The sequence below is a fragment of the Salvelinus fontinalis genome, chromosome 12 (genome assembly GCF_029448725.1).
Source record: "Salvelinus fontinalis isolate EN_2023a chromosome 12, ASM2944872v1, whole genome shotgun sequence".
In the NCBI taxonomy this organism is placed as follows: Eukaryota; Metazoa; Chordata; class Actinopteri; order Salmoniformes; family Salmonidae; genus Salvelinus; species Salvelinus fontinalis.
This window is the reverse complement of record NC_074676.1, coordinates 33,570,632-33,594,837: the sequence shown is the minus strand read 5'-3', so window position 1 is coordinate 33,594,837 and position 24,206 is coordinate 33,570,632. Positions and strand designations below refer to the sequence as shown.

The 24,206-nt window shown below is 46.6% G+C and overlaps 1 protein-coding gene across 3 annotated transcripts in view; it reads left to right on the top strand.

Annotated features, from left to right (window-relative positions):
- LOC129867215 (A disintegrin and metalloproteinase with thrombospondin motifs 20-like) overlaps window positions 1-24,206 on the top strand; it is a 164,137-nt gene that overhangs the window by 89,524 nt on the left and 50,407 nt on the right. For all 3 annotated transcript variants that reach the window (XM_055940473.1, XM_055940475.1, XM_055940474.1), the window contains 5 exons: window positions 13,870-14,015; window positions 15,504-15,685; window positions 17,233-17,369; window positions 17,816-17,933; window positions 20,873-20,968. In XM_055940473.1, coding sequence (XP_055796448.1) covers window positions 13,870-14,015; window positions 15,504-15,685; window positions 17,233-17,369; window positions 17,816-17,933; window positions 20,873-20,968 — 679 coding nt within the window. The remainder of the gene's footprint in view (window positions 1-13,869; window positions 14,016-15,503; window positions 15,686-17,232; window positions 17,370-17,815; window positions 17,934-20,872; window positions 20,969-24,206) is intronic.

Genomic DNA, 24,206 nt, shown 5'->3' with positions numbered 1-24,206 from the left:
GGTCTGTCTATTCCGTTTTGTTATTTTGTTAATCATTTAAGTGTATTTCTTTTCGTGTTTTTTCCGTCTTGTTTATTAAAATTATGTATTCACAACCCGCTGCGCCTTGGTCGAATCACTACTCCGCCTCCTCGGATGAAGAGGAAGAAGATTACCGTTACAGAACCAAACACCAAACCCGGATCAAGCAGCGGGTAAACGGACAGCGCACAAAACAGGATTTCTGGTCTTGGGAGGAAATCATAGAAGGAAAGGGACCATGGGCTAAAGTTGGAGTAAATCACCGCCCATGGGAACAGCTGGAGGCAGCTCGGAGAGCAGAGGCAACCGGAGAAGGGAACCGGAGTTATGAGGGGATGCGTCTAGCACGGAAGCCCGAAAAGCCCGTGAGTACCACCCAAACATTTCTTGGGGGGGGGATAAGAGGTAGTGGGCCAAGGGCAGGTAGGAGACCTGCGCCCACTTCCCAGGCTAACCGTGGAGAGCGGGAGTACGGGCAGACGCCGTGTTACGCAGTAGAGCGCATGGTGTCTCCTGTACGTGTGCATAGCCCAGTGCGGGTTATTCCACCTCCCCGCACTGGTAGGGCTAGATTGAGCATTGAGCCAAGTGCCATGAAGCCGGCTCTACATATCTGGCCACCAGTACGTCTCCTTGGGCCGGCTTACATGGCACCAGCTTTACGCATGGTGTCCCCGGTTCGCCTACATAGCCCGGTGCGGGTTATTCCACCTCCCCGCACTGGTCGGGCGACGGGGAGCATTCAACCAGGTAAGGTTGGGCAGGCTCGGTGCTCAAGGGAGCCAGTACGCCTGCACGGTCCGGTATTTCCGGCGCTACCTCCCCGCCCCAGCCCAGTACCACCAGTGCCTACACCACGCACCAGGCTTCCAGTGCGTTTCCAGAGCCCTGTTCCTCCTCCACGCACTCTCCCTATGGTGCGTGTCTCCAGTCCGGTGCCTCCAGTTCCGGCACCACGCACTAAGCCACCTGTGCGTCTCCAGAGCCCTGTACACACTGTTCCTTCTCCCCGTACTCGTCCTGATGTGCGTGCACTCAGCCCGGTGCCACCAGTGCCGGTACCACGCACCAGGCATATAGTACGCTCTGAGAGTCCAGTGTGCCCTGTCCCTGCTCCCCGCACTAGGCTTGAAGTGCGTGTCTCCAGTCCGGTGCCTCCAGTTCCGGCACCACGCACCAGGCCTACAGTGCGTCTCAGCCGGCCAGAGTCTGCCGTCTGCCCAACGGCGCCTGAACTGTCCGTCTGCCAAGCGCCGCATGAACTGCCCGTCTGCCATGAGCCTATAGAGCCTTCCACCAGACAGGAGCAGCCAAAGCCTTCCGCTAGACAGGATCAGTCTGAGCCATCCGTCTCCGCAGCGCCATCTGAGCCATCCGTCTCCGCAGCGCCATCTGAGCCATCCGTCTCCTCAGCGCCATCTGAGCCATCCGTCTCCCCAGCGCCATCTGAGCCATCCGTCTCCCCAGCGCCATCTGAGCCATCCGTCTCCCCAGGGCCGTCTGAGCCATCCGTCTGTCCCGAGCCATTAGAGCCGCCCGTCTGTCCCGAGCCGTCAGAGCCGTTAGTCAGTCAGGAGCCGCTAGAGCCATTCGTCAGTCAGGATCTGCCAGGGTAGCCAACCAGACAGGATCTGCCAGGGCCGCCAACCAGACAGGATCTGCCAGAGCCGCCAACCAGACAGGATCTGCCAGAGCCGCCAACCAGACAGGATCTGCCAGAGCCGCCAACCAGACAGGATCTGCCAGAGCCGCCAACCAGACAGGATCTGCCAGAGCCGCCAACCAGCCATGAGCGTCCAGAGCAGTCAGCCAGCCATGAGCGTCCAGAGTCGTCAGCCAGCCATGAGCGTCCAGAGCCGTCAGCCAGCCATGAGCGTCCAGAGCCGTCAGCCAGCCATGAGCGTCCAGAGCCGTCAGCCAGTCATGAGCTGTCCCTCAGCCCAGAGCGGCTATTTATCCAGAACTGCCCCTCAGTCCAGAGCTGTCTCTCTGTCCGGAGCTGCCTTTCAGTCCGGAGTTGCCCCTCTATCCTGAGCTACCTCTCTATCCTGAGCTACCTCTCTATCCTGAGCTATCCCTCTGTCCTGAGCTATCCCTCTATCCCGGTGCTGCCCCTTGTCTCAATGTTACCCAAAAGATTAAGTGGGTGTAATATGAGAGGTTAAATAATGATTTTTAAGTCTTGAGACAATTGAGATGTGTTCCATTCAGAGAGTGAATGAGCAAGACAAAATATTTAAGTGCCTTTGAACAGGGTATGGTAGTAGATGCTAGGCGCACCGGTTTGTGTCAAGAACTGCATCGTTGCTGGGTTTTTCATGCTCAACAGTTTCCCATGTGTATTAACAATGGTCCGTCATCCAAAGGACATCCAACCAACTTGACACAACTGTGGGAAGCATTGGAGTCAACATGGGCCAGCAACCCTGTGGAACGCTTTCGACACCTTGTAGAGGTCATGCCCCGGCAAATTGAGGGTGTTCTGAGGGCAAAAGGGGGTGCAACTCAATATTAGGAAGCCATTCCTAATTCGTTTGTACACTAAGTGTATGTTGAAGATACCAAACATATTTGTTGGTCTAACGTGTAATGAGGAGCATCCAGATGCTGGACTTGATACATTTATGAAATTGTTTATTTCAGTTATTGATAAGCATGCATGTATTAAGAAACTGACTGTTAGAACTGTTAAAGCCCCGTGGATTGATAAGGAAAGCTGTATGGTTGAGAGGGACGAGGCAAAAGGTGTGGTGAATAAGTCTGGCTGCAAACTTACTGTCAATTTAGAAATTATGTGACTAATCTGAACAACAAAAATAAGAATCATATTATGAAACCAAGATAAATGACATAAAGTATGATGGAAAAAAGCTTTGGAATGCTTTGAATGAAAGGATGGGTAGAAAGACTAATTCAACTTCTTTCATTGAATCAGATGTCTCATTTATCACAAAGTCTTTACATTTTGCCAATCACTATTTAATTGGCAACATAGGCAAACTTAGGCATGAAATACCAACAACAAACTGTGAGCTGTCATATTATTGCATAAAATACCTAATTATGAAAGAAAGCCATGTCATTTTGAATTCTGTAAAGTTGGTGTGGGTGAGGTGTTGTCAGTACCCCCTTGTATTGACAAATTAGATGGAAAGCTACTGAGAATGGTAGTGGCTATATTGTCACTCCAATTTGTCATATGTTTAATCTGAGTCTGGAGAATAATGTTTGTCCTCAGACCTGGAGGGAAGCTAAAGTCATTCTGCTACCCAAGAATGGTAAAACACCCTTTGGTCGGCTGTTAGAACCAGTAATCAGCTTGCTGCCGACTCTTAGCAGACTTTTGAAAAGCATTGTGTTTGACCAGATACAATGCTATTTCTTTGTAAACAAATGAACAACAGACTTTCAGCATGATTAAAGAGAAGGGCGCTTACTGATGATTGGTTGAAAGACATTGATAAGAAGATTGTGGGAGCTGTACTGTTAGATTTCAGTGCAGCCTTTGATATTATTGACCATAACCTGTTGTTGAAAAAACATACGTGTTATGGCTTTTCAACTTCTGCCATACTGTGGATTCAGAGCTCTCTATCTAATAGAACACATAGGGTTTTCTTTAATGGAAGCTTCTCTAATGTCAAACATGTAAAGTGCGGTGTACGGCAGGGCAGATCTCTTGGCCCTCTACTCTTTTCTATTTGTACAAATGATCTGCCACTGGCATTAAACAAAGGCTGTGTGTCTATGTATGCTGATCATTCAACCCTATACGCTTCTGCAACCACAGCTAGAGAAGTCACTGCAACCCTTAACAAAGAGTTGCGATCAGTTTTAGAATGGGTGGCCAGTAATAAACTGGTGCTCTAAAACTAAGAGCATTGTATTTTGTACAATCATTCCCTAAGTTCTAGACCTCAGCTGAATCTCATAATGAATAATGTGACTGTTGAGCAAGTTGAGGAGACTAAATTACTTGGTGTTACCTTGGATTGTAAACTGTCATGATCTAAACATATTGATTCAATGGTTGTAAATATGGGCAGAGGTCTGTCTATTATAAAGAGATGCTCTGTTTTTTGACACCACACTACACAAGTCCTGCAGGCTCTAGTTTTATCTTATCTTGATTATTGCCCAGTCATATTGTCAAGTGTGTCACGTTCCTGACCTATTTCTGTTAGTTTGTTGTATGTGTTAGTTGGTCAGGACGTGAGTTTGGGTGGGCATTCTATGTTTTCTGTTTCTATGTTGGTTTTAGGGTTGCCTGGTATGGCTCTTAATTAGAGGCAAGTGTTTGGCGTTTCTCTAATTGAGAGTCATATTTAGGTAGGTTGTTTCACAGTGTTCGTTGTGGGTGGTTGTCTCCTGTGTCAGTGTTTGGTGCACCATACGGGACTGTTCGGTTTGTTTTTGTACATCGTCATTTTGTGTAGTCTATTTTCCCTGTTCGTGCGTTCTTCGTGTTTTATGTAAGTTCCATGTCCAGGTCTGTCTATTCCGTTTTGTTATTTTGTTAATCATTTAAGTGTATTTCTTTTCGTGTTTTTTCCGTCTTGTTTATTAAAATTATGTATTCACAACCCGCTGCGCCTTGGTCGAATCACTACTCCGCCTCCTCGGATGAAGAGGAAGAAGATTACCGTTACAGAACCAAACACCAAACCCGGATCAAGCAGCGGGTAAACGGACAGCGCACAAAACAGGATTTCTGGTCTTGGGAGGAAATCATAGAAGGAAAGGGACCATGGGCTAAAGTTGGAGTAAATCACCGCCCATGGGAACAGCTGGAGGCAGCTCGGAGAGCAGAGGCAACCGGAGAAGGGAACCGGAGTTATGAGGGGATGCGTCTAGCACGGAAGCCCGAAAAGCCCGTGAGTACCACCCAAACATTTCTTGGGGGGGGGATAAGAGGTAGTGGGCCAAGGGCAGGTAGGAGACCTGCGCCCACTTCCCAGGCTAACCGTGGAGAGCGGGAGTACGGGCAGACGCCGTGTTACGCAGTAGAGCGCATGGTGTCTCCTGTACGTGTGCATAGCCCAGTGCGGGTTATTCCACCTCCCCGCACTGGTAGGGCTAGATTGAGCATTGAGCCAAGTGCCATGAAGCCGGCTCTACATATCTGGCCACCAGTACGTCTCCTTGGGCCGGCTTACATGGCACCAGCTTTACGCATGGTGTCCCCGGTTCGCCTACATAGCCCGGTGCGGGTTATTCCACCTCCCCGCACTGGTCGGGCGACGGGGAGCATTCAACCAGGTAAGGTTGGGCAGGCTCGGTGCTCAAGGGAGCCAGTACGCCTGCACGGTCCGGTATTTCCGGCGCTACCTCCCCGCCCCAGCCCAGTACCACCAGTGCCTACACCACGCACCAGGCTTCCAGTGCGTTTCCAGAGCCCTGTTCCTCCTCCACGCACTCTCCCTATGGTGCGTGTCTCCAGTCCGGTGCCTCCAGTTCCGGCACCACGCACTAAGCCACCTGTGCGTCTCCAGAGCCCTGTACACACTGTTCCTTCTCCCCGTACTCGTCCTGATGTGCGTGCACTCAGCCCGGTGCCACCAGTGCCGGTACCACGCACCAGGCATATAGTACGCTCTGAGAGTCCAGTGTGCCCTGTCCCTGCTCCCCGCACTAGGCTTGAAGTGCGTGTCTCCAGTCCGGTGCCTCCAGTTCCGGCACCACGCACCAGGCCTACAGTGCGTCTCAGCCGGCCAGAGTCTGCCGTCTGCCCAACGGCGCCTGAACTGTCCGTCTGCCAAGCGCCGCATGAACTGCCCGTCTGCCATGAGCCTATAGAGCCTTCCACCAGACAGGAGCAGCCAAAGCCTTCCGCTAGACAGGATCAGTCTGAGCCATCCGTCTCCGCAGCGCCATCTGAGCCATCCGTCTCCGCAGCGCCATCTGAGCCATCCGTCTCCTCAGCGCCATCTGAGCCATCCGTCTCCCCAGCGCCATCTGAGCCATCCGTCTCCCCAGGGCCGTCTGAGCCATCCGTCTGTCCCGAGCCTTTAGAGCCGCCCGTCTGTCCCGAGCCGTCAGAGCCGTTAGTCAGTCAGGAGCCGCTAGAGCCATTCGTCAGTCAGAATCTGCCAGAGCCGCCAACCAGACAGGATCTGCCAGGGTAGCCAACCAGACAGGATCTGCCAGGGCCGCCAACCAGACAGGATCTGCCAGAGCCGCCAACCAGACAGGATCTGCCAGAGCCGCCAACCAGACAGGATCTGCCAGAGCCGCCAACCAGACAGGATCTGCCAGAGCCGCCAACCAGACAGGATCTGCCAGAGCCGCCAACCAGCCATGAGCGTCCAGAGCAGTCAGCCAGCCATGAGCGTCCAGAGCCGTCAGCCAGCCATGAGCGTCCAGAGCCGTCAGCCAGCCATGAGCGTCCAGAGCCGTCAGCCAGTCATGAGCTGTCCCTCAGCCCAGAGCGGCTATTTATCCAGAACTGCCCCTCAGTCCAGAGCTGTCTCTCTGTCCGGAGCTGCCTTTCAGTCCGGAGTTGCCCCTCTATCCTGAGCTACCTCTCTATCCTGAGCTACCTCTCTATCCTGAGCTATCCCTCTGTCCTGAGCTATCCCTCTATCCCGGTGCTGCCCCTTGTCTCAATGTTACCCAAAAGATTAAGTGGGTGTAATATGAGAGGTTAAATAATGATTTTTAAGTCTTGAGACAATTGAGATGTGTTCCATTCAGAGAGTGAATGAGCAATACAAAATATTTAAGTGCCTTTGAACAGGGTATGGTAGTAGATGCTAGGCGCACCGGTTTGTGTCAAGAACTGCATCGTTGCTGGGTTTTTCATGCTCAACAGTTTCCCATGTGTATTAACAATGGTCCGTCATCCAAAGGACATCCAACCAACTTGACACAACTGTGGGAAGCATTGGAGTCAACATGGGCCAGCAACCCTGTGGAACGCTTTCGACACCTTGTAGAGGTCATGCCCCGGCAAATTGAGGGTGTTCTGAGGGCAAAAGGGGGTGCAACTCAATATTAGGAAGCCATTCCTAATTCGTTTGTACACTAAGTGTATGTTGAAGATACCAAACATATTTGTTGGTCTAACGTGTAATGAGGAGCATCCAGATGCTGGACTTGATACATTTATGAAATTGTTTATTTCAGTTATTGATAAGCATGCATGTATTAAGAAACTGACTGTTAGAACTGTTAAAGCCCCGTGGATTGATAAGGAAAGCTGTATGGTTGAGAGGGACGAGGCAAAAGGTGTGGTGAATAAGTCTGGCTGCAAACTTACTGTCAATTTAGAAATTATGTGACTAATCTGAACAACAAAAATAAGAATCATATTATGAAACCAAGATAAATGACATAAAGTATGATGGAAAAAAGCTTTGGAATGCTTTGAATGAAAGGATGGGTAGAAAGACTAATTCAACTTCTTTCATTGAATCAGATGTCTCATTTATCACAAAGTCTTTACATTTTGCCAATCACTATTTAATTGGCAACATAGGCAAACTTAGGCATGAAATACCAACAACAAACTGTGAGCTGTCATATTATTGCATAAAATACCTAATTATGAAAGAAAGCCATGTCATTTTGAATTCTGTAAAGTTGGTGTGGGTGAGGTGTTGTCAGTACCCCCTTGTATTGACAAATTAGATGGAAAGCTACTGAGAATGGTAGTGGCTATATTGTCACTCCAATTTGTCATATGTTTAATCTGAGTCTGGAGAATAATGTTTGTCCTCAGACCTGGAGGGAAGCTAAAGTCATTCTGCTACCCAAGAATGGTAAAACACCCTTTGGTCGGCTGTTAGAACCAGTAATCAGCTTGCTGCCGACTCTTAGCAGACTTTTGAAAAGCATTGTGTTTGACCAGATACAATGCTATTTCTTTGTAAACAAATGAACAACAGACTTTCAGCATGATTAAAGAGAAGGGCGCTTACTGATGATTGGTTGAAAGACATTGATAAGAAGATTGTGGGAGCTGTACTGTTAGATTTCAGTGCAGCCTTTGATATTATTGACCATAACCTGTTGTTGAAAAAACATACGTGTTATGGCTTTTCAACTTCTGCCATACTGTGGATTCAGAGCTCTCTATCTAATAGAACACATAGGGTTTTCTTTAATGGAAGCTTCTCTAATGTCAAACATGTAAAGTGCGGTGTACGGCAGGGCAGATCTCTTGGCCCTCTACTCTTTTCTATTTGTACAAATGATCTGCCACTGGCATTAAACAAAGGCTGTGTGTCTATGTATGCTGATCATTCAACCCTATACGCTTCTGCAACCACAGCTAGAGAAGTCACTGCAACCCTTAACAAAGAGTTGCGATCAGTTTTAGAATGGGTGGCCAGTAATAAACTGGTGCTCTAAAACTAAGAGCATTGTATTTTGTACAATCATTCCCTAAGTTCTAGACCTCAGCTGAATCTCATAATGAATAATGTGACTGTTGAGCAAGTTGAGGAGACTAAATTACTTGGTGTTACCTTGGATTGTAAACTGTCATGATCTAAACATATTGATTCAATGGTTGTAAATATGGGCAGAGGTCTGTCTATTATAAAGAGATGCTCTGTTTTTTGACACCACACTACACAAGTCCTGCAGGCTCTAGTTTTATCTTATCTTGATTATTGCCCAGTCATATTGTCAAGTGTGTCACGTTCCTGACCTATTTCTGTTAGTTTGTTGTATGTGTTAGTTGGTCAGGACGTGAGTTTGGGTGGGCATTCTATGTTTTCTGTTTCTATGTTGGTTTTAGGGTTGCCTGGTATGGCTCTTAATTAGAGGCAAGTGTTTGGCGTTTCTCTAATTGAGAGTCATATTTAGGTAGGTTGTTTCACAGTGTTCGTTGTGGGTGGTTGTCTCCTGTGTCAGTGTTTGGTGCACCATACGGGACTGTTCGGTTTGTTTTTGTACATCGTCATTTTGTGTAGTCTATTTTCCCTGTTCGTGCGTTCTTCGTGTTTTATGTAAGTTCCATGTCCAGGTCTGTCTATTCCGTTTTGTTATTTTGTTAATCATTTAAGTGTATTTCTTTTCGTGTTTTTTCCGTCTTGTTTATTAAAATTATGTATTCACAACCCGCTGCGCCTTGGTCGAATCACTACTCCGCCTCCTCGGATGAAGAGGAAGAAGATTACCGTTACAGAACCAAACACCAAACCCGGATCAAGCAGCGGGTAAACGGACAGCGCACAAAACAGGATTTCTGGTCTTGGGAGGAAATCATAGAAGGAAAGGGACCATGGGCTAAAGTTGGAGTAAATCACCGCCCATGGGAACAGCTGGAGGCAGCTCGGAGAGCAGAGGCAACCGGAGAAGGGAACCGGAGTTATGAGGGGATGCGTCTAGCACGGAAGCCCGAAAAGCCCGTGAGTACCACCCAAACATTTCTTGGGGGGGGGGGCTAAGAGGTAGTGGGCCAAGGGCAGGTAGGAGACCTGCGCCCACTTCCCAGGCTAACCGTGGAGAGCGGGAGTACGGGCAGACGCCGTGTTACGCAGTAGAGCGCATGGTGTCTCCTGTACGTGTGCATAGCCCAGTGCGGGTTATTCCACCTCCCCGCACTGGTAGGGCTAGATTGAGCATTGAGCCAAGTGCCATGAAGCCGGCTCTACATATCTGGCCACCAGTACGTCTCCTTGGGCCGGCTTACATGGCACCAGCTTTACGCATGGTGTCCCCGGTTCGCCTACATAGCCCGGTGCGGGTTATTCCACCTCCCCGCACTGGTCGGGCGACGGGGAGCATTCAACCAGGTAAGGTTGGGCAGGCTCGGTGCTCAAGGGAGCCAGTACGCCTGCACGGTCCGGTATTTCCGGCGCTACCTCCCCGCCCCAGCCCAGTACCACCAGTGCCTACACCACGCACCAGGCTTCCAGTGCGTTTCCAGAGCCCTGTTCCTCCTCCACGCACTCTCCCTATGGTGCGTGTCTCCAGTCCGGTGCCTCCAGTTCCGGCACCACGCACTAAGCCACCTGTGCGTCTCCAGAGCCCTGTACACACTGTTCCTTCTCCCCGTACTCGTCCTGATGTGCGTGCACTCAGCCCGGTGCCACCAGTGCCGGTACCACGCACCAGGCATATAGTACGCTCTGAGAGTCCAGTGTGCCCTGTCCCTGCTCCCCGCACTAGGCTTGAAGTGCGTGTCTCCAGTCCGGTGCCTCCAGTTCCGGCACCACGCACCAGGCCTACAGTGCGTCTCAGCCGGCCAGAGTCTGCCGTCTGCCCAACGGCGCCTGAACTGTCCGTCTGCCAAGCGCCGCATGAACTGCCCGTCTGCCATGAGCCTATAGAGCCTTCCACCAGACAGGAGCAGCCAAAGCCTTCCGCTAGACAGGATCAGTCTGAGCCATCCGTCTCCGCAGCGCCATCTGAGCCATCCGTCTCCGCAGCGCCATCTGAGCCATCCGTCTCCTCAGCGCCATCTGAGCCATCCGTCTCCCCAGCGCCATCTGAGCCATCCGTCTCCCCAGGGCCGTCTGAGCCATCCGTCTGTCCCGAGCCATTAGAGCCGCCCGTCTGTCCCGAGCCGTCAGAGCCGTTAGTCAGTCAGGAGCCGCTAGAGCCATTCGTCAGTCAGGATCTGCCAGAGCCGCCAACCAGACAGGATCTGCCAGGGTAGCCAACCAGACAGGATCTGCCAGGGCCGCCAACCAGACAGGATCTGCCAGAGCCGCCAACCAGACAGGATCTGCCAGAGCCGCCAACCAGACAGGATCTGCCAGAGCCGCCAACCAGACAGGATCTGCCAGAGCCGCCAACCAGACAGGATCTGCCAGAGCCGCCAACCAGCCATGAGCGTCCAGAGCAGTCAGCCAGCCATGAGCGTCCAGAGTCGTCAGCCAGCCATGAGCGTCCAGAGCCGTCAGCCAGCCATGAGCGTCCAGAGCCGTCAGCCAGCCATGAGCGTCCAGAGCCGTCAGCCAGTCATGAGCTGTCCCTCAGCCCAGAGCGGCTATTTATCCAGAACTGCCCCTCAGTCCAGAGCTGTCTCTCTGTCCGGAGCTGCCTTTCAGTCCGGAGTTGCCCCTCTATCCTGAGCTACCTCTCTATCCTGAGCTACCTCTCTATCCTGAGCTATCCCTCTGTCCTGAGCTATCCCTCTATCCCGGTGCTGCCCCTTGTCTCAATGTTACCCAAAAGATTAAGTGGGTGTAATATGAGGGTGGTCATTTGTAGGGGGAGATGTAAGCTGGGATTGACTATGGTGGGGTGGGGACCTCGCCCTGAGCCTGAGCCACCACCGTGGTCAGATGCCCACCCAGACCCTCCCCTAGACTTTGTGCTGGTGCGCCCGGAGTTCGCACCTTAAGGGGGGGGGGGGGGGGGGGGTATGTCACGTTCCTGACCTATTTCTGTTAGTTTGTTGTATGTGTTAGTTGGTCAGGACGTGAGTTTGGGTGGGCATTCTATGTTTTCTGTCTCTATGTTGGTTTTAGGGTTGCCTGGTATGGCTCTTAATTAGAGGCAGGTGTTTGGCGTTCCTCTAATTGAGAGTCATATTTAGGTAGGTTGTTTCACAGTGTTCGTTGTGGGTGGTTGTCTCCTGTGTCAGTGTTTGTCGCACCATACGGGACTGTTCGGTTTGTTTTTGTACATCGTCATTTTGTGTAGTCTATTTTCCCTGTTCGTGCGTTCTTCGTGTTTTATGTAAGTTCCATGTCCAGGTCTGTCTATTCCGTTTTGTTATTTTGTTAATCATTCAAGTGTATTTCGTTTCGTGTTTTTTCCGTCTTGTTTATTAAAATTATGTATTCACAACCCGCTGCGCCTTGGTCGAATCACTACTCCTCCTCCTCAGAGGAAGAGGATTACCGTTACAAAGTGCTGCAAAGAAAGACCTAGAAAAACTGCAGCTGGCCCAGAACAGAGTGGCACATATTGCTCTTCACGATAATCAGGGGGCTAATATCAATACTATGCATGCCAGTCTCTCTTGGCTAAAAGTTGAGGAGAAACTGACTGCATTACTTCTTCTTTTTATAAGAAATATTGTGTTCAATTCCAAATTGTTTGCATAGTCAACTTACACACAACTCTGACACACACAATTACCACACCCAGACATGCCACCAGGGGTCTTTTCACAGTCCCCAAATTCAAGAAAACAAATCAATTTAAGAAAACGTACGATTGCTCAGGTGAACAGCAAACCTGGTTTAAAAAAACAGATAAAGCATCACCTCACGGCACAACGCCTCTCCCCTATTTGACCTAGATAGTTTGTGTGTACAGTATGTGCTGATATGTAGGCTATGTGTGACATTTTAAATGTATGTAGTTCTGTCCTTGAGCTGTTCTTGTCTATTAATGTTCTGTATTATGTCATGTTTCATGTTTTGTGTGGAACACAGGAACAGCTAATGGAGATCCTAAAAAATACCAATACAGTTGAGTGGAAAATGGAGATTGCAAAGACTTGGCCTTCTGCGTGACGGCTGAACATGCAGATGGAACTGCATCCATATATATTACATACCACTGAAGATAGTTAAGACATGTACAATAAAAGCAGCGTAACAGCCTCCTTTCTGAGTGTGCCCAGTGTGCTGCGGTTTGGTCACATGGTTTCTGTCTGAATGGGGAGAAAGGCAAAGTTCTGCTGATTTCAAGCCAGTAATGAGCTGTGTTATCCTGTTATCACAACTCTAGGGTTTCTTTTATCACCACCGTGCCACCGCTTCCCGTGTCTGTGTGCCCGGACGACGGGCTGCCTGCCTGCCGCTGTGCACCCAGACAGACACCGTCTTGTCCCGCATTCTTTCTCTGAAAAGGAACTTCCTGCTATCTTCTCCATGGAGTCAGAGATTTGGTTACACAGACAGAGCTAAATAGTCTGCCATGCCTGCTTTATGAAAGCATTGTTAGGTCTACCACTTCTTGGCAGGGGTTGGTTGGTAAGTCCTATACCTAGGCAGTAACATGCAGAGTGTCTTCCGTTCATACCACACTGTCTTCATGCACACTTAGCTTATCTGAAAAAGCTTATGAATCAGCGTGAATGGATAACATATATATGGCAATGTAGTGTGATAAACCCAATGACTGTTTCTTCCTCCCCTATGCTTTTCATTAGGCAGCTCTTTCCTCTGAGATTGGTCCATAGGGTCACTTTCAAGATCCAACTCTGCTGATGAAAGAATGCCCTAGTCATCACAGGCTCAGGCGGCATCTTAAATGACACCCTATTCCCTACATAGTGCACTACTATTGACCAGAGCCCTATGGGAACTAAAGGGAATAGGGTGGCATTTGGAGTGCCCACTTACATAGTTTGGCGGAATAACTAGCTGTCCACACAAGAGCAGGAATTCAACAGGAGAGGACCTAGCTTAGCTCATTGAGAGGAAACAGCCAAACGTATTTGAAGATGTATTGGCTCTGGTTCCTCTAACTGGCACTGTCATCCCATTATCTCCTCCTCTTCCTTCATCCCTCCCCATGCAGTAGGCTAGTCGTTGGTCCGGGGCTGGGGCCCAACAGACCCTATCCCTACAGCTGCATGGGGAACTTGGAAGCATTCCTCTGGGGTAAATAATAGCCGGATTAGCATCCTCTTGTTTACTTTTAGGAGATAGTCTTACATTTAAAAAGAGGATTAGGGAAGGAGGGACAAAACTCCCAGCTGTGATCGCTGCTTGCGCTAAATCGGAAACTCCACCAACCGGAGCTGAGTTGACACTCTTGAACTGGGGTGTGTTGGTTGGGATTGTGATGAGTGATGATGTCACACTCTTTAAGAGGATCCCCTGTGTGTGTATGTGTTTTCAAGTTTGAAATTCAAGTTTCAGTTTTATTTTCCATCGTGAATACGTTAGAATACATTGGAAATATTACCACTTAAACTGTCTCTCTGTGCAGCACTGCAGACATGGGAAGTGTGTGAACAAGGAGCTGGACCTGCGGCCGGTCCATGGGGAGTGGGGCCCCTGGGGGCACTACAGTGTCTGTTCCAGGACCTGTGGAGGAGGCACCAGGAGTACCTCCAGAGACTGCAACAACCCTGAGTAAGACTCTGATTCTGATTAGTGCAAAACACCAGGAGACTTCAACACACCTAACTAATCAGCCAAAACACACCAGGAGACTGCTACAAAACTGAGTTAGATCAAGTCTTAGTCTAATTAAGCCAAATTAAGTCAAAACACACCAGGAGTAGCCAGTCAAAGCAATGACACACACCTTGAGTAAGGGCTCTGATTAGTCAAAACAAACCAGAAGTAACAGCCAAAACAATGCTACACCTGAGTAACAGTCAAAACAATACAACACCTGAGTAACAGGCAAAACAATACAACACCTGAGTAACAGTCAAAACAATGCTACACCTGAGTAACAGTCAAAACAATGCTACACCTGAGTAACAATCAAAACAATACAACACCTGAGTAACAGGCAAAACAATACAACACCTGAGTAACAGTCAAAACAGTGCTACACCTGAGTAACAGTCAAAACTATACAACACCTGAGTAACAGTCAAAACAATACAACACCTGAGTAACAGTCAAAACAATACAACACCTGAGTAACAGTCAAAACAGTGCTACACCTGAGTAACAGTCAAAACTATACAACACCTGAGTAACAGTCAAAACAATGCTACACCTGAGTAACAGTCAAAACAATACAACACCTGAGTAACAGTCAAAACAGTGCTACACCTGAGTAACAGTCAAAACTATACAACACCTGAGTAACAGTCAAAACAATGCTACACCTGAGTAACAGTCAAAACAATGCTACACCTGAGTAACAGTCAAAACAATACAACACCTGAGTAACAGTCAAACCAATGCTACACCTGAGTAACAGTCAAAACAATACAACACCTGAGTAACAGTCAAAACAATGCTACACCTGAGTAACAGTCAAAACAATGCTACACCTGAGTAACAGTCAAAACAATGCTACACCTGAGTAACAGTCAAAACAATGCTACACCTGAGTAACAGTCAAAACAATGCTACACCTGAGTAACAGTCAAAACAATACAACACCTGAGTAACAGTCAAAACAATACAACACCTGAGTAACAGTCAAAACAGTGCTACACCTGAGTAACAGTCAAAACTATACAACACCTGAGTAACAGTCAAAACAATGCTACACCTGAGTAACAGTCAAAACAATGCTACACCTGAGTAACAGTCAAAACAATACAACACCTGAGTAACAGTCAAACCAATGCTACACCTGAGTAACAGTCAAAACAATACAACACCTGAGTAACAGTCAAAACAATGCTACACCTGAGTAACAGTCAAAACGATGCTACACCTGAGTAACAGTCAAAACAATGCTACACCTGAGTAACAGTCAAAACAATACAACACCTGAGTAACAGTCAAAACAATGCTACACCTGAGTAAGAAAGAATAACAAACAAAGCCTGAGGAAAATACTTGGCAAAACACATTTCAATCAAAGAGTCAAAGCCTCTGTAAATGTCAGTCATGTTTTAATCAAGTTATTTTGCTGTGATGTTTCTTCAGGCCCCGGAATGGAGGAAAGTTCTGCGTGGGTCGAAGGATGAAGTTCCGGTCGTGCAACACTGAGCCGTGTCCCCGAGGACGGAGAGACTTCCGCGAGGAGCAGTGCTCTCAGTTCGACGGCAAGCACTTCAACATCAACGGTCTACCTCCCACCGTCCGCTGGGTGCCCAAGTACAGTGGTAGTGAGTACCCTCTATTGTAAAATGTCTTTGAGTCCTTTAAAAGTCCATATATAAAACTCCATGTATTATTAGTGGGAGTACTCACTGTACTAGTAGTTAAACCATGATAACACCAAGCCTCTATGATAACAGTTGATAACATTACATTATAGCATTCTACTACCCTATACCCTACCCTATACTACACCTATAGACACCTCTTAATGCTCCCTCACAGAGCTCAAAGAACCAGACTTCAACTGTCAGAAGGTCCACCATGCCTAATTGAGGGCTAGGTGGGGTTAAGGTGTCAATATTTTTTGGAATGACGTAAAACATGGCTCTGGTTCTTCTGTCTCCTTACCCCACTCCCCACTCCCCATTGTGTCCTGGTAGGTAGATAACTGTACTGTTGGCTTTTGGCTCAGTACAGGCAAATTCTGTCAGTGTGTTTTCCCTCAATGCTCTGCATAGTCATGATAGGAACAGACATGAAAAATGTACAGAGTAATCAACACTTGAGAAGCATACAGTACTAAAATATATGCTCCTGGATAGCTTCCCTCTTCTATACCTCACGAAATTGTAATAATTATAGTGATGGCTTGCACAGTTGAACGAGTTGCCATTTGGCAAAGGAGACAGGGCTTTAGCGCAGGGTTTAAGATTTGGAAGAAGCAACCACGAGCTATCACAATACAATGTTATACAAGCACACTGACCAAGCACACTGACCAAGCACACTGACCAAGCACACTGACCAAGCACAGAGGCCAAAATGGTGTCAAACAGAATAGGGATTTTTCTGAACAACTGATACAAATGCAGTTATTTCAGCAAAGCTAACTGCTGACCCTTGCAAAAATGTTAACAGCTGTACTTTTGTAGAGAATTACATATTTTTGAGTTTGTAGACCTATTTTTGAGGCCTTTTACTAACTGTAGATTGTTGTTGTTGTTGCCATTATTATTGTTTTTGTTGTTATTTGACATTCATTATATCATGTCATGTAAAATGATTCATCCATAGCTTTGTCAGTATATATACACTGCTCAAAAAAATAAAGGGAACACTTAAACAACACAATGTAACTCCAAGTCAATCACACTTCTGTGAAATCAAACTGTCCACTTAGGAAGCAACACTGATTGACAATAAATTTCACATGCTGTTGTGCAAATGGAATAGACAAAAGGTGGAAATTTGCACAACAGCATGTGAAATTTATTGTCAATCAGTGTTGCTTCCTAAGTGGACAGTTTGATTTCACAGAAGTGTGATTGACTTGGAGTTACATTGTGTTGTTTAAGTGTTCCCTTTATTTTTTTGAGCAGTGTATATCACAGGAGGTTGGTGGCACCTTAATTGGGGAGTACGGGCTCGTGGTAATGGCTGGAGTGGAATAGGTGGAATGGTATCAAATACATCAAACACATGGTTTCCAATGGTTTCCAACACATTTACTCTGTTCAAGCCATTATTATGAGCCATCCTTCCCTCAGCAGCCTCCACTGATGTATATCACACCATACAGTCATCTTCCAATGGGTGTGTTTTTCCTGTGTAGTTCTAATGAAGGATCGGTGCAAGCTCTTCTGTCGGGTTGCTGGGACGATGGCCTACTATCAGCTGAAGGATCGTGTCATCGACGGCACGCCGTGTGGCCCAGACACCTACGATATCTGTGTTCAAGGCCTCTGTCGGGTAACTGTACTCCCTAACGTCATACTGTGTATCAAACACAGCTAACTTACAAACTGATATATGTTCTCTCAGATGTGTCTGTCTATATCAGCATATCACTAACAATGTTGTGACATACTGTATCAGAGTATGTACACACACACACACACACACACACACACACACACACACACACACACACACACACACACACACACACACACACACACACACACACACACACACACACACACACACACACACACACACACACACACACACACACACACACAGAAACAGAGAAAGCTTTAGTTTTGCGGTGTTGGATTGAGTATATAAACGTCTATTTTTAGTGCAGGATTGTGACCACTGATGATTGACATAGCCCTTGGTGTGACCCCCTGTCTGATTGGTGTGTCTCTGTGTGACCCCTTGTCTGATTGGTGTGTCTCTGTCTGTTTTAACAGCAAGCAGGCTGTGATCATGTGTTGAACTCCAAGGCGAAAAATGACAAGTGTGGAGTGTGTGGAGGGGACAACTCCTCCTGCAAAACCCTTGCTGGGACCTTCAACGATGCTGAGTATGGTAAGCCAGGCTGCCTTTCTCTTCTTTCCCTCTATTCCAAAGTACGTTAGCAGGTATTGCACACTGTTTACAACAACAACTGTCTATGAACAGTTGAAATGCAATATACAAAGTACATAAAGATTTGTGCTATGCTAAACTAATTGACACTTGGACAATGCACAAATGACAACAGAATTATGACACAACTTTTGGATGCTAGTGAAGGGAGTGAACATTTTCCTTTTGCTTTGGGACAATGCTTTGCATAATGGATATCCTGAATAAGTCTCCAAAACCTGTTGAAAACCTCAGTAAACTCTAGAAGTTCTCAAACTTAACTCCGACCCAGCGTGACCCCCTTGAACTCGTGATTAGTATGATGTCTCTTCCCGGGCCAAGCACTGATTACATCAAATCCCCTTCAAGTCTGAGCTGCAAAATAACAAAATAAATTAGCATAAATGGTAGTGAATTTGGCTCAATATTTACTCAATATTTATTTTGCTATTTGCTTCTCTTCATCTCTCATCCTCTATCTGTCCATTCCTCTGCTTGTGTTTCTACTGAGGAGTCCCAGGCCAAGCATGTGCAGCCAGACCAAGCTTAGACCAGGATGACATGAATGGGAACTCAGCCCAGCCAGGATATCTCTGGTCCAGCATGGTCCACTCCTCTCCCTCCTCACCCTCTCTTCATCTTCTCCCTCTCTCTCTCTTCTCTCTCCTTCTCCCTCACCTCTCCCTCTCTCTTTCTCCCTTTCCCTCGACTCCTTCCTCTCCCTCTCCATCCTCCTCTCCCTGTCCATCTCCCTCTTTAGCCAGTTAACAGTGTAAACAGCTAAATGAGGAGAGGAGAGCCACTAACTCAGGGGTTTGAGGACCTCACCCAGAGCTGAGGAGACTCTGGACCCTGATAAAAGCACACTTCCTTTTTATAATAATAATGATTTGTTTTATTCATTTAGCTCCTTTACCCAGATCCCAAGCTGTAACGCTTAGACACATTGAAAGTTGAAGTAACCTATGACTTACCCTTTGCTGTGTAACTAAATTAGCGTATGTACAGTAAAAAAACATTTAGAACAGTGGTCTCCTAGTCTTCTTCTCCCTCGGTACAGTGCTGTGTGTCTGTCTGCCCATCATGAGGTAGACCTCAGCTTTCCCAGGGTGCACCAGGGGTGTCTCTCCTGGAGGACTGTGTTTGCATTCCACGGTCTCCCTGTGGTTGCGTTTAGATGGTGTGTGTGGTGAACGGTTGCATTGGGGGCTTCGAGGGTCTGTGGATGAGCTGTGGCTTTCTCTAAGGGGGACCTGGTCTGCGGTTTACACAGTTCACCCACTCCTTGTACTTATGTGCTTATTCTGTCTTCACTGGTTAGAGAGGGAATTTAACATGCTACTTAAAACCTAACAGCACAGAAGAGACATTTATGCTGCTGTTTTTTAGCACTGGAGTTTCTTATGGACATTCTTAAGCAAATGTTGTTTATCTTTTAGAATTTAGAGCAAAAAGTCAATTTTTTGTTGTTGATGCTGTAAGACTGGAAGCTGCAGCCTTTTCTTGTGGTACCAGAGTGACTGGAGAATATAAGGGTTATGGGCTTATTCCTTTGACTACAAAGAAAATGCACTTCAATCAACAATAGTGACCACCGAACGTAGATTGAGTGATAAAGTGTGTGGTTGGCCGGTCGGTCGGTGTGACAAGACATAACCTTTACTAGTGCTGCCCCCGAGTGGCCCAGGCACTTCTCTCTCCCTTCTCCACTCACCCCCTTCTCTTTCCCCCTCTCACCCTCTTTTCATCCCCTATTTTCTCCTCTCCTCTCCCCTCACTCCAATATCTCTGTTCTGACCCTCTCCCCTCACTCCAATATCTATTTTTTATATTTTTATAATGTAACCTTTATTTAACGATGACGGCCTCACTCCAATATCTCTGTTTAACCCTGTCCTCTCCCCTCACTCCAATATTTCTGTTTTAACCCTCTCCTCTCCCCCTACTCCAATATCTCTGTTCTAACCCTCTCCTCTCCCCTCACTCCAATATCTCTGTTCTAACCCTCTCCTCTCCTCTCACTCCAATATCTCTGTTTTAACCCTCTCCTCTCCCCCTACTCCAATATCTCTGTTCTAACCCTCTCCTCTCCCCTCACTCCAATATCTCTGTTTAACCCTGTCCTCTCCCCTCACTCCAATATTTCTGTTTTAACCCTCTCCTCTCCCCCTACTCCAATATCTCTGTTCTAACCCTCTCCTCTCCCCTCACTCCAATATCTATTTTTAACCCTCTCCTCAACCCTCACTCCAATATCTCTGTTTTAACCATCTCCTCTCCCCTAACTCCAATATCTCTGTTTTAACCCTCTCCTCTCCCCTCACTCCAATATCTTTGTTTTAACCCTCTCCTCTCCCACCACTCCAATATCTCTGTTCTAACCCTCTCCTCTCCCCTCTCCAATATCTCTGTTTTAACCCTCTCCTCTCCCATCACTCCAATATCTATGTTCTAACCCTGGCTCTCTCCTCTCCCCTCACTCCAATATCTCTGTTCTAACCCTCTCTTCACTCCAATATCTCTGTTTTAACCCTCTCCTCTCCCCTCGTTCTAATATCTCTGTCTTAACCCTCTCCTCTCACTTCTTTCCACCTCTCACCTCTTCTCTTTCATCTCCTGTTTTGTTTCTACTGTCTTCCTCCATATTCTCTCTCACCGTTTCCCTCGCTCCTGCTCAGTCTCTCCTCTCCTCTTTCCTCTACCCATGTCGGCCTGTCATGGAACACAGACCCAGGGAAATTACAAGGCAAGCGCCGGGCCGGGGAAATAATTACATATTATTTTATGGGTGGGCCTCTCTCTCTCTCTCTCTCTCTCTCTCTCTCTCTCTCTCTCTCTCTCTCTCTCTCTCTCTCTCTCTCTCTCTCTCTCTCTCTCTCTCTCTCTCTCTCTCCATCCAGGTTACAACACGGTGGTGCGGATCCCTGCAGGAGCCACCAACATTGATATTAAACAGGTCAGCTACTCTGGGAAGTCGGAGGATGACAACTACCTCGGTGAGTTTGTGTTTGTGTGTGTGTGTGTGTGTGTGTGTGTGTGTGTGTGTGTGTGTGTGTGTGTGTGTGTGTGTGTGTGTGTGTGTGTGTGTGTGTGCGTGTGCGTGTGCGTGTGTGTGAGTGATGCTGTCACTGCTTAGCCATGGTGCTTCACACCAGGCCAACTCACTCACAGCCAGTTTATGGCAAATTCTTTCTAGCTATAAAGGCTTTAAATATGTTTATTGGTGCCTCTTTAAATGGTGGGCACCATACAATAGGTCAATGTGTTTTCCCCCGCTCCTCTATCAAAGGGCAGCCATTGGTCAGAACATGGTTACCCACCCAGTGACCCCAGCTTTAGGGACAGGTTGTTTAGGAAGTGGGGTTAAAGGGGGTGAGGAAGTATGGACTAATACCAAACCACTAGTCATTTATACCAGTCAGAATGTACAGTTGAAGTTGGAAGTTTACATACACTTAGGTTGGAGTCATTAAAACTAGTTTTTCAACCACTTCACAAATTTCTTGTTAAACTTCTTATGGCTGCATCCCGCTACCGGGATCGATATGACAACAGCCAGTGAAAGTGCAGGGCGCCAAATTCAAACAACAGAAATCTCATAATTAAAATTCCTCAAACATACATGTGTCTTATATAATTTTAAAGGTAATCTTGTTGTTAATCCCACCAAAGTGACCGATTTCAAATATGCTTTTCAGCGAAAGCACTACAAACGTTTATAAAAAATAAAATGAATTTAAAAAAAATAGAGATAAAATGAATCACTAACCTTTGATGATCTTCATCAGATGACACTCATAGGACTTCATGTTACACAATACATGCATGTTTTGTTTGATAAAGTTCATATTTATATTAAAAAAATCAGAGTTTACATTGGCGGGTTACATTCACTAGTTGCAAAACCATCAAGTGATTTTGCATAGCCACATCGTTTCAACAGAAATACTCATCATAAATGTAGATGATAATATAAGTTATACACATGGAATTATAGATATACCTCTCCTTAATGCAACCGCTGTGTCAGATTTCAAAAAAACTTTACGGAAAAAGCAAATCATGCAATAATCTGAGACGGCGCTCAGAACAATAGCCAAATTAGCCGCCATGTTGGAGTAAACAGAAACCAGAAAATACATGATAAATGTTACCTTACCTTTGATGAACTTCATCAGAATGCAGTCCTAGGAATCCCAGGTCCACAATAAATGCTTGATTTGTTCGATAATGTCCGTTATTTATGCCCAATTAGCTACTTTGGTTAGCGCATTTGGTAAACAATTCCAAAGTCACAAAGCGCGTCCACTATAACGTGACGAAATGTCCAAAAGTTCCATAACAGTCAATAGAAACATGTCAAACGATGTACTGAATCAATATTTAGAATGTTGTTAACATACATCTTGAATAACGTTCCAACCGGAGAATTAGATTGACTTCAGTTGAGCAATGGAACGTAGCTGTCTATCACGTGAACGCGCGTGGTCAAAGCATGGTCAGCTCGTGGCAGTGGTGACTAATTCCTGTCTCCTTCGGACCCCTTCACATTAGAGTCATCAGACAAAGTTCTATTGACTGTTGACATCTAGTTTAAGCTGTAGGAAGTGAAAACTCATCAATATCTCGCTGTAATTTCAATGAGAGCTTGGTTGAAAATCTGCCACCTCAGAAAAAAATCAAACAGGAAGTGGAACTTCTCAGGTTTTTGCCTGCCATATAAGTTCTGTTATACTCACAGACATAATTCAAACAGTTTTAGAAACTTCAGAGTTTTTTTCTATCCAATACTAATAATAATATGCAAATATTAGCAACTATGACTGAGGAGCAGGCCGTTTACTCTGGGCACCTCTGTGCACCTTTCATCCAAGCTACTCAATACTGCCCCTGCAGCCATAAGAAGGTAACAAACTATAGTTTTGGCAAATCAGTTAGGACATCTACTTTGTGCATGACACAAGTAATTTTTCCAACAATTGTTTACAGACAGATTATTTCACTTATAATTCACTGTATCACAATTCCAGTGGGTCAGAAGTTTACATAGGCTAAATTGACTGTGCCTTTAAAAAGCTTGGAAAATTCCAGAAAAATATGTTTTTAGAAGCTTCTGACAGACTAATTGACATCATTTGAGTCCATTGGAGGTGTACCTGTGGATTTATTTCAAGGCCTACCTTCAAATTCAGTGCCTCTTTGCTTGACATCATGGGAAAATCAAAAGAAATCAGCCAAGACTTCAGAAGACAAATTGTAGACCTCCACAAGTCTGGTTCATCCTTGGGTTGGGAGCAATTTCCAAACGCAGGTTTGAAGGTACCACGTTCATCTGAAGGTACCAAGTTCATCTGTACAAACAATAGTACGCAAGTATAAACACCATGGGACCACGCAGCTGTCATACTGCTCAGGAAGGAGACGCGTTCTGTCTCCTAGAGATGAACGTACTTTCGTGCGAAAAGTGCAAATCAATCCCAGAAAAACAGCAAAGGACATTGTGAAGACTCTGGAGGAAACAAGTACAAAAGTATCTATATCCACAGTAAAACGAGTCCTATATCGACATAACCTGAAAGGGCGCTCAGCAAGGAAGAAGCCACTGCTCCAAAACCGCCATAAAAAAAGCCAGACTACGGTTTGCAACAAAAAAAATCGTACTTCTTGGAGAAATGTCCTCTGGTCTGATGAAACAAAAATAGAACTTATGGGCCATAAGGACCATCGTTATGTTTGGGGGAAAAAGGGGGAGGCTTGCAAGCCGAAGAACACCATCCCAACCGTGAAGCACGGGGGTGGCAGCATCATGTTGTGGGGGTGGTTTGCTGCAGGAGGGACTGGTGCACTTCACAAAATAGATGGCATCAAGAGGGAGGAAAATGATGTAGATATATTGAAGCAGCATCTCAAGACATCAGTCAGGAAGTTGAAACTTGGTCGCAAATGGGTCTTCCAAATGGACAATGATCCCCAAGCATATTTCCAAAGTTGTGGCAAATTGGCTTAAGGACAACAAAGTCAAGGTATTGGAGTTGCCATTACAAAGCCCTGACCCCAATCCTATAGAAAGTTGTGAGCAGAACTGAAAAAGCATGTGCGAGCAACGACGCCTACAAACCTGACTCAGTTACACCAGCTCTGTCAGGAGGAATGGGCCAAAATTCACCCAACTTATTGTGGGAAGCTTGTGGAAGGCTACCCGAAATGTTTGAACCAGTTGAACAATTTAAAGGC